Raw genomic sequence first — 15478 nt, forward strand, 5'->3', positions numbered from 1 at the left:
GTCATTCCCTCACCACTCTCCCTTCTCACCGCATCGTCACACCTCACGGTGCCATGCATCACCCTCACTACTGCATCGTGCTCTCTATTTGTGGCGTCCCTTTCCGTAATTATGTCGTCGTGTCCATTTTTCTCTATGTTGCCGCGTTTCCTATCTCGTCCACTGCTCTGTTCTTTGACTCGCCATTGGGTCCTCCCACTGCGCATTTTAAAAGAAGTCATCATCTTGTCGTTTAGACTTTTTGTATAAAATCTTGCTAGCTATTTTTGTATAGGCCAGGATGGATACTTACAACTCTATACATATGGAAATTAATAATTAGTTAGAACTATTAGATAAATGAAAAATGGGTCTCCACAGAAAATGTAATCCTGTAAAAAATGGGGATAGAAAGCAATATTCTCCCATAACAAAGAACGGGGACAGAAACGAAAAACAAATCTGAGAGTGGAGTCCGAAGATGGGAAGCTCTGCCGGTTGACATACATCCCTAATAAAATGTATGAATTATGATATTCATATACAAATAAGAAATTTAAAGTAGTTGAACGATGGGAATAAGAATTATGCGAGTGATGAAATATAATAATTTCTTATTATTGTTATTAACAAAAGTGAATTTAAATTTATTTTATAAAAAAATATCTATCTATGTTATTTAATTGGATAATAATTATTATTGAGTTAAAACCTTTCAAACACGCTCAATAAAACATACAAGCTTAAAAGTATTTATAATTTTTTTTCTTTCTAATTGCACTCTAACATGAGTTAACAAGTTATTAAAAATATATTTTATTAGATATTTCAGAAATAAATCTAATTTATTTTTTCATTCCTATATTTAAAATTAATATATTAAAAAAAATAAATGATAAATGATTTGAAATATATTTTCTTTTTATGTAGTTATAAGTGTTGCTAAATTGGACTAATATATTTTCCTAAAACGATTTAGGTGACAATATTGAAATTGATTTCAGGTAAAACGAATTACAATAATTAAAAAAAGAACATGCATATATGCAAATTTCAAAAAGGACAATCATGTAGAACGATAACCCCACAAAAGTGTGCACCATCAAATTTCTGATCCTGTTCTAATTAGAGCAACGGTTGTCTATGTGAACACATTTGAGTTGAAACGCATACATTATTGGTAGCAGACTAGCAGTATTTATTATTGGTCCTAAATATGAATGTGAAGAAAAACAAAGTAGATATGACTTATGAGTAATAAACAAAGGAGAACTACGCAATCCCAAATCCCAATTCCCGTCTCTATTATTTGGCTTTTGAAAATTAAATAAATTAAAATAAAAAAAATAGTTCATCTCAATTTTATCTCTAAAGTGGTGTTTGTTGTCGAATTTAATCTCTTGCTATAATCTTTTAAGTGAGATTAAAGAAAATATAAAAAATAAAAATATTAAAAAATTAATACTATAGCCACTAATTTTACCTAACATCATAATAAGTTGCTAAAATAAATTCAATATAAATTATAAAAAAATTATGGAATTTTAATTTTAATTTTTTAATTAAATTTTGGATAATTTTATTTTTAATAATTTCAATTTTTTTATATTAAATATTTAATTTGTTGTAATGTTGGTAGTAGTAGTGTGAAACGAAAATAATATGGACCGACATGGCAGTGTTATTATTGTGCAGTGACAGTTACACACGTAAACAGTTATCATTGGATGATTAAGATACGTGAGAAGCATATACTATTATACTGTCATTGATCCCAAACCTTTTCAAATATTAACCTTTGAATTCCTACTCTATAAATAATTCAACAGAATCCACCACTACTCTCCACATCTCATAATCATAACTACTCTGCACTCCACTCCCTAGAAGTAACCTCAACTTCTAATCAAAGTTGCAGTAACATTATTGTTATCCTTAGAGATAGTAACAAATTAAAGAATGGAATCTAAGGGGTCGATATTGATGTTGTTGAAGCTTGTGGTGCTTCAGTACTTGGCAGTTGTGTGTGTCTCACAGGATTTTGATTTCTTCTACTTTGTTCAGCAGGTTAATAATTAATATTATTGGACTCATTATTTATTACTGAATGATTTGGTGATTAGGTTTCTGATGAATGATTGAATAATATATATTGCAGTGGCCAGGATCTTACTGTGACACAAAGAGCAGTTGCTGCTACCCAACAAGCGGGAAACCCGCTGCAGATTTCGGCATTCATGGCCTCTGGCCTAACAACAATGATGGGTCTTACCCTTCTAACTGTGACTCTAACAATGCTTTTCAACCATCTCTGGTATCAGATCTGAGAAGCAGCTTACAAAGAAACTGGGCCACGCTGGCATGTCCAAGTGGGAATGGGATAGAATTCTGGAGCCATGAATGGGAGAAGCATGGAACTTGCTCAGAGTCAATATTGGAGCAACATGACTACTTCCAAACAGCTCTGAATCTGAAACAGAGAGCCAATATCCTGAGAGTTCTTACAAATGCAGGAATAGCGCCAAATGGGAATGCATACAGCTTGAGCAGCATAAAGGGAGCCATCAAGCAAGGAGTAGGGTACACTCCATACATAGAGTGCAACGTGGACTCCTCAGGGAACAGCCAGCTGTACCAAGTGTACCTGTGTGTCGATGCATCTGCTTCACGCTTCATTGAATGCCCTGTCTTCCCCAACGCCAAATGTGCTTCCCAGATTCAGTTCCCTCCATTCTAGATCACTAGCATAGCATTGTTATTCCCTTTTCATAATCAATGATGCCGTGTATTCTATGTTTTATTTAATGTGTCAAATTAAAGTAAACTAAGAGCATGCATATACCTTCATTTTGATTTAATTCATGGGAAATGGGACAAAATTTAATAAAGATTACATACATGCATGCATGTATGAACACGGAAGCACGAGGCTTACACGTCAATCTCCATCAACTTGCCGACACGTGTATGTGTTGAGTTTTGATTAACGTACAACAATCACCGTCCAAGCGATGTTTTCCTTCAATCGTTTGCTATATGCCACATACACATGAATACAAGTTTCAAAGGTCCTTCTCAAATTGACTTGCTAGAACGGAAGTCCACCAAACCTTTCCATTAAAAAACCTAATTAAGTTGTGTTATTTTTATTAAAATTAGACCGGCAGTTTAACCAAAAAATTAATAAATTAAATTTTGAATTGGTATAAATTAATATTTTTTATAAAAAAATAATTATAATATTTTTATTATAAAAAATTATTAAAATATTTCTATTATATATATATATATATTAAAAATTTTAAATCTTAATCTTATGACGACAGAAAAAAAAAATGGCTAGAATTTAGAATTTTTAAAATTAATATATATAATAAAAATATTTTAGTCATTTTCTATAATAAGGGTATTGTAGTCATTTTTTATAAAAAATAATATTAATTTAGGCCAATTCAAAATTTGATTCACTATTTTTCAGTCAAATTAATTTGTCTGACCTAATTTTAACAAAAATAATACAATTTAATCGATTATATATATTAAATATTAATTATAAAAAAACATCTTTAAAAAAAGACGTTTTAGACGTCTTTATCGAAGTAGTTTACTAAATAAAACACACAAAATATACGTATTTAATTGAATTCACTGTTAATTTTATTTCATCTTTGGTAAATTGAATACTACCAATTGAAAGTTAGGTAAAAATTAGATGGAGAATAATATCTGGGATTGAAGCAGATGTTGGAGTGGATTTTATTTACAGCCTAGAGAGTATTAAAGAGGCTATAAAGGAGGCTACTGGGTTTACTCCTGGAAGGATTCCTCCCATAACAGCCACCTGATTTGGACTTAATCCATCATTGGAAATTGAGTCCAAAATCAAGAATATAAAAACCTCCCAAACTGCAGCCCATATTTTATAATTAACAAGTCTCCCGGACCATTTTTTAATCTTTTGATACTCTCTTTGCCTCTTCGGCTCTGGTTTCATTGGGTTATTTGATATTGTGGGTGTATGTTTGTTGGGGGTTTTATGGGGTTTGTTTTATGGGCTTAGGCCTTGTCCATGTAATGGGCAATGACGAAACAATTGCTTCGATTCTGACCAAGAAAACAAATGCTTCGACGAATCCATATACTGTAATATAATCTTTTTTCAGAAGGGCCTGTGGTATTCTTGCTATCTTCTTTTCTTTTATTATTTTTGAAAACCTGCTACTTCTTTTCAATATCAGGAATTACTGAAAAAAAAAAGAAGAAGAAATCAGGAGTATTGCGTAACGGTCGTCGGCAGCGTATTGTTTCATCCAATTGCTAAGGCCGTTTGAGCTTGGTATCACAGCAACCGTTGAAGGTGACGCGGTGGCAAATGATACCCGGGTCAGGGGAGGAGGAGGAAGGGTGATTCGATGAATAGGTCTCGGGTCGGGTGGGTCACAGGTTGCTTTCCGTGCTGCTATGGTCTGTCAGCCTTGACCCGTGACCTAACCAAAAAAAAAAAAAGTCTATCCTAAGATTACAGTGACGGAACTTAATTGACCCAATGGAAGAGTAAAGACAAAAAAATACCATTATAAATTATTTTATATTTTTTATCTATAAAATTATTTATTTATTATTTTATTAGTAATAAATTTAAAAAATAATTATATTTATAAATTTTATTTTGATATAAATACTATTATTAAATTTCTATGTTAAATATGATTTCTAAAATTTTGTTTAAAGTTTTACTACTATATAGAAACAAAGTCAACATGAATTTAATACCAAAAATAATATCAACATGAATTTAATATCAGTTTTATTAATTTGTGGGTACTTAACGTAAAAATTTGCGAAATAATGAAAGTAAATAGTCAAAATAATTTCTCAGATTTTATGAAACACCATGACCATTTACTCGACATAGTGCATCAACTTTTAGGAAATGAACTTTTGTTCCCTTCATACAAATTTATATGGACACAGAATACCATTAAGCTAGTATTATATTCACGATGAAATTATTAACTATATTTCTCTGCAGTCTGCGAGGAAAAAAATAGAAAGGAAAAAAAAATTGAGTGGATTTTATTTTTTTTAGATGTATTTGGATGAAAGAAAAATAAGAAGGAAAGAAATAGTATAAAAAGATAATTTTATTTTTATATTATAAAATATATTAAAAAATAAAGGGGTAATATTAAAAGTAGAAAGAGAATTAGTTTTCTCTCCATTTTTTCTCTATTATTGGAGAGAAAAAAATTGGTGGACTCCACTAATATTTTTTTAGAAAATGCTACTTGTACAACAAATTTCAGCTTTTATTCAGTCTTTAAATCTAATATTTTATTATTTTAACCATTTAATTAATCATATTTCCTATTTTCCTATTTTTAAGGAATCACTTTTATTTTGAATACTTATCACCGTGAAATTTGTAACCAATTGCAATACATTAATTTTTTGCAAACCAAACCATAAGACTCGTAACAATTTTTTGTGTACTAATTTAAAAAAAAAAATCAGTGAAGTTTTTAAAATCAATTAAACTCACTTCAATTATTTTTTTTATTCAAAACATTCAAAACTCATGTCAAAAACACATCTAAAATTAAATGAACATCATAAACACATTTAAAATTATATATTAACACATCTAAATTATTGTCATTGTAGTTCTAAATTACATATTGAACACAGAAAAAATTAAACTCAAATACACTCCCAAAATTATAAGAATGCATTTTAAATATTTTATCAACATATCCAAAACTCATGTAAAAAAACTTATATATGTACATAAGAATATAATGAACAACATAAACACATCCAAAATTAAGTATTGACACATCCAAATTAGGTTAACATTACAACTCCCAAATCAAACATATGAGTGCAAAAAAAAATTATAATCACAAATACATTAAAAAAAAAAGAAAAAAAAAACATAGACACTTCCAATATTATACATAAATTTAAAAAAATAGACATTTTTATTAAGCGAAAAAAAGGGATAACATATCTTCATGAATGAACTCAACCAAATTTTTTTAGAATTTTGTAAGCAGAACTACCAGAGACAGAAGGAGTGCGACGTAGGAGAGGAGACAGGGGGAGGCGTGGGAGAAGGGAGCGGTTGCGCGTGGCGCAAGGAAGGAGACCAGGGACGGGGAGGAGCCCATCGATAGAGGAGGCGCGTGGGTGTGCGCACGGAAAGTGCGCGTCGCAGGAAGGAGCGTGTCGAAATTTTAAATTCTAACTAATTTGATTTTTGGATGTATATTTAAATTATAATATATTAATAATTAAATATATTAAATCTAACAGAAATTTAAAATTGAAATTGAAATTTTAAATTTCAGTTTTATTTAGTTTGTATTTTGAATGTGTATTTAATTTTAAAAAGATACTAAAGCTATTTATAATTTTTAGATGTATTTATTTTAATTTTTTTAAATTAATGTAATAAAAGACTGAATATTGTACAACTTTTAAAAAATACCTAATTGAATTATATTTTTCCATCCATTTTCCTTCCTCTTCCATTTCTCTCCTCAACCAAACAAAGAAAAATAACTATTTTTCTTCCAATTTCTTTTTCTTCCGCCCATTTTCACCTCAAACAAACACACCATTAATGATAAAGCAGTAATTAACATATGTTTTCTAATGCATATATAGGTGATGAAAGCAGGCCAACTAATCAAGATTTGCGCTTCCTAACTACCGAAACAGAAAATTGCAAAACCAATATGAAAAGATGAAAAAGCTACTGAGAAAGGCTTTTGGTTATTGGAGGTTGATACCTTGATATATACTTCATGTGACCACCATAAAACTTTCTCTCTCTCCTTTAATTTCCACCAACAAAATCATTAAACCACTATGCTTTTAATTTGCTTCGTAGGAAAGCCAATAGAATGTATGAATAATAATGGACGGCATGACCAAGTCACTGATTCTGAAAAATTAAAACTCTCTTTTAATTTTAGCGGAGCAAATTAAAGACTTTTCCCTCAAATTATTATTATTACTACATAATCATTTTTATAAGAGTTTACAATTCATGGTCTAATTATTATGCTTTACTTAGTTATAAACCCTGATCGATTCTTATAACAATTATTTAAAAAATAAAGTTACTTGTAAATATATTGAATTATACATATAAATAATCCCTCTCCCTCCCTCCACCCCCTTTTTCTTTTATCGAAGTGTTAATTTTAGAGAAGATTCTTTAAAAATTTAAAATTTTTAATATGATAATATTATATATAGAATAATATTACGACCTACACGACCAATAAAAATTCTTATTTTTCATCAATTTTAAATATTAAAAATTAAATATTGACAATTATTGATACAAAATATTGACCTTCTCGTATTTCTGTAATATAAAATCGTTTTCTTAACAAAACTTGATATCATTTAAAGTGAAACTTTGTAAAATAAAACAATTTTTACATATAAAGTTGTAAAGTGTAGTAGTCTCATAGAAAAACAATTACTAATAATCCAAAATGAAGAAGAAACTCCACTACTACGTTGCTTCATAAAAATTTTCATCTATGTAGAATCTTAATGCTCTGATGAGAGGAGTTATATTACTTGACAAAGAACTAGTATGATAAGTTGATTATCTTAAGGAATGCATAGAAAAGGCAACAAGGTCAACAAGAAAAAGTTAGGCCGGAATTCCGTTCTTTGTTCGTTGTTTGTGGCAGTCCATTCAGGTGCCGCCACATGTCAACTCAACAATATTTTCTCCTCACTTTCTATGTTTAAACAGTTTCCCTAAAATAATTTTTTTATTAATTTTTAAATTTAAATTAAAAAATAATAGTAAAATTACAATACTATTAGTTGACTTAGACTATAAGGCTTCACATATGAGTTTTTGTTTCACGCTGTAGCACCATTCAAACTTCAAATTTCAAAGCAATTAAGCTATCCTCTCACACAGTCACGCTGACACATGTTATGTTCTCAACGAACCAAAAAGCTCAATGTCCGACTTTCTTCTTCTTCTTCTTTGTTTTTTTAAAAAAAAATAGTTTATGAATAGATTATATTAAAGTTACGTTGTTTACTTTTCTTTTTGCTGCTGTTTTTTCTTTATTCCGCGTGGGACTGCTTTGAATTGAAACTTGAAAGCCTCGAAGCCTATGAAAACCAACACTGATGATCAGCACTTGTTTCCTCCTTACATACATTTTCTCGAGAAAATCCCATCACCAGGTAATTAAGCACTTCTTCATGATTATTATATTAATTACTTCTTACTCTTCCACTTTGCGCGCTCTCTCTCCCCCTCCCTGCTTTTATATGCTGCTCTTGCCTCCTCCTGCTGCTGCTTTTTTTTGTTCTCCTTCCGTGTTCTTTTATAAATGATAAGATACGTGACAATTATTATTCTACGTTTTTATGATCTTTGCAACTTTTCAGTAGTTCCTTATATATATGGTTTTTATAATTAATCCTGAAATTATGTTTATGATTCATCCTACTGCATCGTCATTTAAGTGTAAGAAACATAGGAATGCTTAGAGTTCAATATAAGTATCGGTGATTATTATTAATATTGAATAAACCATAAATTAAAAAAATATTACCGGTAATAAGAATTTATTGTTTTTTGCCGTTACTTATTCATCAACTCAATTTTTTTAATCTAGTAATCTAACAATATGTTTTATCTCATACTTTTAAATATTAATAGCTAACTGATATAAAAAAATAATAAATTCTGATACATCTAACATTCCTTCATAAATTATTATATATGATATCTATTTAGCTATGTTGACCAAATGGCGTTTTACAGGGGACACCTTTGACTGCTAGCTAATATAGCTAACCACTTTTGTTAATCTTATTATTTGTTGTTCGCTTGAATATCTTGTTACTAAGAAACCATTTACTGCTAGAGAATGATTTTACTTACCCCTAATAATCATCTTATATCATTTTGTTTATTTGTTTGTTTCCGTTGCCGTTTGTAACTGAGTTATTTTATGCATATATATGAATGCCGGCTTTTTAATGACCTATTTTCTGTTATTCTCTATATACAGGTCAGCTCCAGCATGGAAATATTATATTATATTCTTTCCTAGTAACTACTATGGTGGATATCTCAAAGTTCACTGATATTTGGTGGAGAGATTTTTTACTATTTTGTATTTTTCACCAATTAATTTCATTCTTTATTGGTTTCTAGTTATAGCATACTGTTAAAGCATAGGATATTTCACTTCAGCAACTTCATTGTTCATAGGATCATTTAAAAAAAATGAAGAAGTGGTATGGCAGGATTGTGATGGCATCATTGTTCATGTTGTTCATGGTTCTGCTCCTTAGATACAGTTTCATGAAATACCCTAACGGGGCAACATATCTCACTCTAGTTCCTGTTTCTTTGAACAACAAAACTGATCCTATAAAGTGGATTGATCCTATGGTTTCACCTGTTCAGAGTCCAAACAATGATTCTCAAGTTGTTCCTTCAGACATTGTAGTATCTAGCCTGTTTTCCATGAACAATTTCACCAAACAAGAGCAACAAACTATGCAGACATGGAACAAGTTAAAACACTTGCTTGATCATACTAAGGGATTGCCTAATGCTGTGGAAGCTGTTAAAGAAGCTAAAGGCGCATGGAATAGTCTTGTTTGCTTAATAGAAGAACAAAGGGAAGGTTATAGGAATGAGAGTTTAAGATTGAAGGAGAAACAATGTCCCTATTTTCTTAACAATATGAATTCCACAGAACTTGGTAGTGGTAGTTACAAGCTGAGGTTTCCATGTGGCCTCACACAAGGTTCTTCCATATCTGTTATTGGTGTTCCCAAAGGGCTACTAGGCGATTTTCGGATTGACTTGACTGGAGAACCCCTTGCCGGAGAACCTGATCCTCCAATTGTTTTGCATTACAATGTTAGGCTCCATGGCGATAAGATCACCCAAGATCCTGTGATTGTTCAGAATACTTGGACAAAAGATCAAGATTGGGGTGCAGAGGAACGTTGCCCTTCTCTTGCTCCTGAAAATGCTAAGAAAGGTGAGGAAAAAATGCTATATTCTTGTTATCTGTTTCAACATCACTATGAATTCATCAAAATTGAAATTAAACACTTCCTCCCCAATGAATGACTACTACTGGTTTGGTTATTATCTCAGAAAAACACGTCTGATTGAAGAGCACAAACAAATTTTGTTATTGTGTTGATGTCTTTGTTTTTTATGTCCTAAAACACTTACCAAACACAGCCTTGTCGAAATAATGAAGACTTGTTTCATTAATCATTGTTACTCTTTGTTTTGTCAGTTGATGAGTTGGAGCAGTGCAATAAGATTGTGGGAAAGAACATGGAGGGAAATGGCATGCAGTCCCACACTTCTAGGAAACTTTCAGCACCAAAAGAGGAACAATTGAAAAACAGAAAATATTTTCCTTTTAAGCAAGGCGATCCATTTGTTGCAACTATTAGAGTTGGATCAGAGGGAATCCAAATGACTGTTGATGGAAAACACATAACTTCATTCGCTTTTCGCCAAGTACTTCCTTTGACTCTTAACTTATTCTCAAATTAAGCATTGAAGCCTTGTATGATTGACTAACATAGTTTCAGACTTTGGAGGCATGGCTTGTGAGTGAGATGAGAATTTCAGGAGATGTTGAGTTAATTTCTGTCCTTGCCAGTGGTCTTCCTACATCAGAGGATTCAGAGCATATTGCTGATATAGAATCACTGAAATCTACTCCTATATCTGCCAATACCCCATTGGATCTCTTCATTGGTGTTTTCTCTACAGCTAACAATTTCGAGCGTAGGATGGCTGTTAGAAGAACATGGATGCAGTACAATGCAATTCGATCCAATCAAACTGCGGCCGTGCGCTTCTTCGTTGGTTTGGTAGGCACTACTAGTAATATACTTCTCCTTCTGTTTCAAAAAATTAATGTATCTAATATACATATAATATGCCTTTTATACAGCATAAGAACCAAATTGTAAATGAAGAATTGTGGAAAGAATCACAAACCTATGGTGACATTCAGCTAATGCCATTTGTTGACTACTATAGCATCATCTCATGGAAAACTTTAGCAATCTGCATTTTTGGGGTAATGTTTTGTTCTTTCCTTCAACTTGGATATTCCTTCATTCCTGTCTGTGCCTTACAATTAGGCTCTTGTCTTTGACAGACAGAGATTGTTTCAGCAAGGTTTGTGATGAAGACAGACGATGATTCATTCGTTCGTGTGGATCAAGTTCTGGACACTTTGTATCGGATCAATGTGGATCATGGCTTGCTGTACGGACTCATCAATTCAGATTCTCGACCTCATCGAAGTGCTGATAGTAAATGGTACATCAGCCGGGAGGTAGAGACATACAAAACTGCTCTTCATTAAGAATGTTGTGACTTGTGACGGTGTTTTACACTAACAAGTTTCTTTTTAAGGAATGGAGTGATGAAACATATCCTCCATGGGCACACGGTCCAGGGTATGTGGTCTCACATGACATAGCAAGCATGGTGTACAAGAAATACACGCAAGGCCAATTGAAGGTAATCCATAATAATAATAATTATAACATAAAGTGTGTTATGAATATAAACATTTATATTGTTATATGTGGGAAACAGATGTTCAAACTAGAAGACGTGGCAATGGGAATATGGATATCAGAGATGAAGAAGGGAGGGCTACAAGTTCGGTACGAGAAAGAAAGCAGAGTCTATAATGTGGGTTGCAAGGATGGCTACGTGGTTGCACATTACCAAGATCCTAGGCAGATGCTTTGTTTGTGGCAGAAACTTGAGCTTCGTCAAGGTCCAAAATGCTGTGCTAATCGTAGAAGAAGATGACTAATGGGATTTATGAGAGGGAGATTTTTTTTTTATTATTATTATTTCTCATGTTATTTCCAACTCGGTAGGTCATCACTAATCCATCGTAGAATAGATTGTTATATGTACAATAAAATATTTTAATTTTTAGATACTTATTTAAACTGACAAATAAAACAAAAAAAATTTGTAGAGTTTTAATGAAAAATATGTGAAAATTTATATTTTTTGAAAATAATATAGTAAAAAATAAGTAAAAAATAAATTTAAGAAATTCTACAACTGAACACTCACCATTATTGTTAGAACATGGATATGTCTCACTAGATTTATACTGAGGCCCTATCAAGAGCGGGAATGTGTACTAATTGAGGTAGAGATACTTCGACCATGTTATAAATTTTGGCAAATGTTGAACAAATTAAAGCATCTCCCTGAAAGCATGAAAATTAACATGACCACTGCGGCCAATGTAGTCATAGATTTCATAGATATCACAATGGCGTCGATGGCAAGGGCAATCCCTTGCAAGATTAACACGTGGGAGTAAATTTTAAGAATATTATGACTGTAAAAAATTACAAACTCTCACTTATAAGAAAAAAAATTATAACACTTGTTTATAAAAACTGCTCTGCATGGAAGGGATTTCACTAATCAAGTCCAATAAAGTGATTTAGAGTCACGCATCACTTATAATAGACTTTTAATGTAAACTTTCCCTTGTTTGTTCCTTTTCAACGAAAATCTTTTTTTTATTTTTTTTATTTTTTTGTGTTTTCGTCTGATTATTATCTCTTTCTTTTCAAATTTTCATTTTCTTCTTTGATTTTCTTGTGTTCTCCTCAGATTTTATTCTCTTTTTCTTCAAATTTTCGATCTGCATTTGTGTTTTTTGAAATCGAACAGTGTAATTAAAATCGTTTAGATTTTGCGTATTCTAAAACAATGAATGACTCAAGTTCAAATAAGTTGAATAAGGGCGATTTTGATTATTCTTCTGAATCGAATCAAGTGAATGATATTTGGATCGTTCTTAATTTTATCTAGTTTCATTCTTCAACAATTTTGAAATGAACGGAATGAAATGGAATCTAATACAATTGAATAAAGTGATAATGAATAATTTCATTCTTCTTTGTTAAAATCAGTGTTGTTTATGAATTTGAATTTGAATAGAATGCAGGAGTTTCTGAATTTATAGAATGTACAATTTTTGGTTAATTTGTTATTACACAATGGTATTGTTATAACTTATAATAATATTTCGGTTCAGTCGTAATTCAGGTGTATTGTTGATGAACAATATGTCCCAAAGATTGAGATAATTTTCAAGACAAATTGAATGGAATAAAATGGAATCCAATACAATTGAATAAAATAATAATAAATAATTTCATTATTCTTTGCTAAAATCAGTGTTGTTTATGAATTTAATTTTGGATAGAATGCAGGAATTTCTGAATTTATAGAATGCACAATTTTCGGTTCATTTGTTATTACACAATGGTGTTGTTATAATAATATTTCTCATCGCCCGTCTCCAAGAATCCTTTATAGAGTTCGAAGGAAAGTATCAATTCTCTCGAGAGTTTGTGCGAGACATTTAATGATGGGATATGTCTCATGTAAAACTCGCAAAATTAATAAATAATTAGCCAATGAATTAATTATTATTTAAAAAAAATTAAAAAATTAAATTTTATAGTTTAAAGAAGTAGAAATAATCAAAATATAAATTTTAACTCTAATTTCAAAGATTTTGGTTCAAAATTAAATCGTCAAACCAAACCGATTAAACCAGACCCGTACTATATCCAAGGTCCAACCCAACTCACGAACACTTATGAGCTTCAGCTCATCTTCCCCACCACATTGGCGAATCACGCTAAAAATTGGAGGAAAGGCAAGAATCAAGAACTCAAACGCTAACTTCACTTTTAATTCCACTTATCTTTCAATCCGGAGCTCTGATTGACGAGCCGTGAGCGACCACACGTTTGTTTCGAAATTCTCTATAAAATCTACTGAAAAATTTGATAAGCACTTCGCAATTTCTCACCAGCCTTCCTCCCTTCAAATTCAAAAATGTTAGGTTCTTAGGTTTTAAGGTTTTGTGATTTAATGATGTTAGGTATGCTCTAGTAGTGAGGAATTGTTATTTTACTTCAATTATCCATGGAAACGGTAAGAAAACTCTAATCCTTGTAAATTCTTTTATTTTTATGAGGATTAGGAATTTAAATTTTGGCTATAGATGAAATTGTGTGGTATTAGATTGAATCCATGTGAAATTGAAGTCAAAGTAGTGAATTAGAACTAAGTGGTGGTGGATGTAAGTTGGTTGAGTTGATTCGAAGACCTTAAGGCTTGCGGGAAAGAGAATTTGTAGCGTTTGTGGCTTAGGGAGAAATTGACCAAGGTATAATTTTGATTTTTCGTAGATAATATATAATATAACGTGAAAATGTAGGCTAGTTGACCGTAAGATAAGTTGGATTATGTGAACTTGTTAAAGTTTAGTGATTCTTGGTGTAAATGTTGACCTTATTATGAGAGTGTGATGAATTATTAATTGATGATGAGGATTGATAATGATTATGAGTGATGATAATGATATTTTGATGATTTATGAATAATGTTGTTTTGGTTATGGATTGTTTGGACTGGAATTGTTGAAATTGGATATTGGTGTGTTGTGGAAGGGATGGAAAGGATATGAATATAGTTTGAACACAATTGATGTTGTTTTGGGGTGTGAAACTTTGGTTGAAATTGAGAATTTGGGAAATAGAGGTTTTCAACTCTTTTGGTAAAATAAGATTTTTAATCAACTTCGGCCGTCCATAACTTGAGCCTCGCATTTTGGATTTGAGTGGGTTTTCTTTCAAAATTAAAGATAATTTTAAGAGCTTTAAAACGGTTTAAAGATTAAGGAAATCAGAGTTTTGTAGAGGAAGATATGGACGTCGAAAGTTGGATATAGAAAACTGAATTTGGCTAAGATGCAGAAAACCTGAAATTCTGGTGTGCGTGCATACGGACGCTATCGTGCGCACGCACGGACCAAAGCGTGTGGTTAAGCTCGTGCATACGCACGAGGGGGTGTGCGTACGCACACCCTGAGAATTTTGCAAGTTGTGCATACGTCCACCATGATGCGTATGCACACCATGATGCATACGCACAGGCTGGGAAAGATGTCTGGTGCGCGCGTACGCACAGCAATGATGCGTACGCACAACACCCTATTTTACACTAAAACTTTATTTTCATTGTTTGACCTTTCCGCCAAGCCTGTAAACCTCAAAAACCACTGTTTCGATAAAAATTCACCTTGTTTGAACTATCAACCATTCCTATGATTTTTCAAACCTCTTTAATACCCGTTTAGGGTCCGATAGCGAGTTTTTAAACATCGGAATGAGAGTGAATATGTCGAATAAGTTGAGAAGATAGAGGAGGAATGGCAGAGTGAATAATTAAGTAGTGAGATAATAGTAACGCTGAAGGAGAGAGGGATTGATAAAGATGGTGAGAATGATAATGAATTGTGATTGTATGATGTATGAAAAACTATGATGATTGATTCTGATGAAAATGATGAGGTATGATTTGTGATTGTGAATTTAAAGTTTATTGATTGTC

At 31.8% G+C, this 15478-nt stretch overlaps 2 protein-coding genes across 2 annotated transcripts; both read left to right on the plus strand.

The window, feature by feature from the left end:
- Positions 1 to 1805: 1805 nt before the first annotated feature.
- LOC107634778 (extracellular ribonuclease LE) lies at positions 1806 to 2867 on the plus strand. The gene is made up of 2 exons (XM_088510246.1): positions 1806 to 2046; positions 2138 to 2867. Exons 1-2 carry the CDS (start codon positions 1939 to 1941, stop codon positions 2714 to 2716), a joined length of 687 nt encoding a protein of 228 aa, XP_088366372.1. The 5' UTR covers positions 1806 to 1938; the 3' UTR covers positions 2717 to 2867.
- Positions 2868 to 7855: 4988 nt separating this feature from the next.
- LOC107631868 (beta-1,3-galactosyltransferase GALT1) lies at positions 7856 to 12083 on the plus strand. Its single transcript, XM_016335440.3, has 8 exons — positions 7856 to 8208; positions 9045 to 10031; positions 10299 to 10528; positions 10603 to 10887; positions 10971 to 11099; positions 11181 to 11360; positions 11441 to 11548; positions 11627 to 12083. The coding sequence occupies exons 2-8, from the start codon at positions 9263 to 9265 to the stop codon at positions 11846 to 11848; spliced, it is 1923 nt and encodes a 640-aa protein (XP_016190926.1). The 5' UTR covers positions 7856 to 8208; positions 9045 to 9262; the 3' UTR covers positions 11849 to 12083.
- Positions 12084 to 15478: the final 3395 nt, after the last annotated feature.

Source organism: Arachis ipaensis, chromosome B3, assembly GCF_059453495.1.
Source record: "Arachis ipaensis isolate K30076 ecotype BB chromosome B3, ASM5945349v1, whole genome shotgun sequence".
NCBI classification, from domain to species: domain Eukaryota; kingdom Viridiplantae; phylum Streptophyta; class Magnoliopsida; order Fabales; family Fabaceae; genus Arachis; species Arachis ipaensis.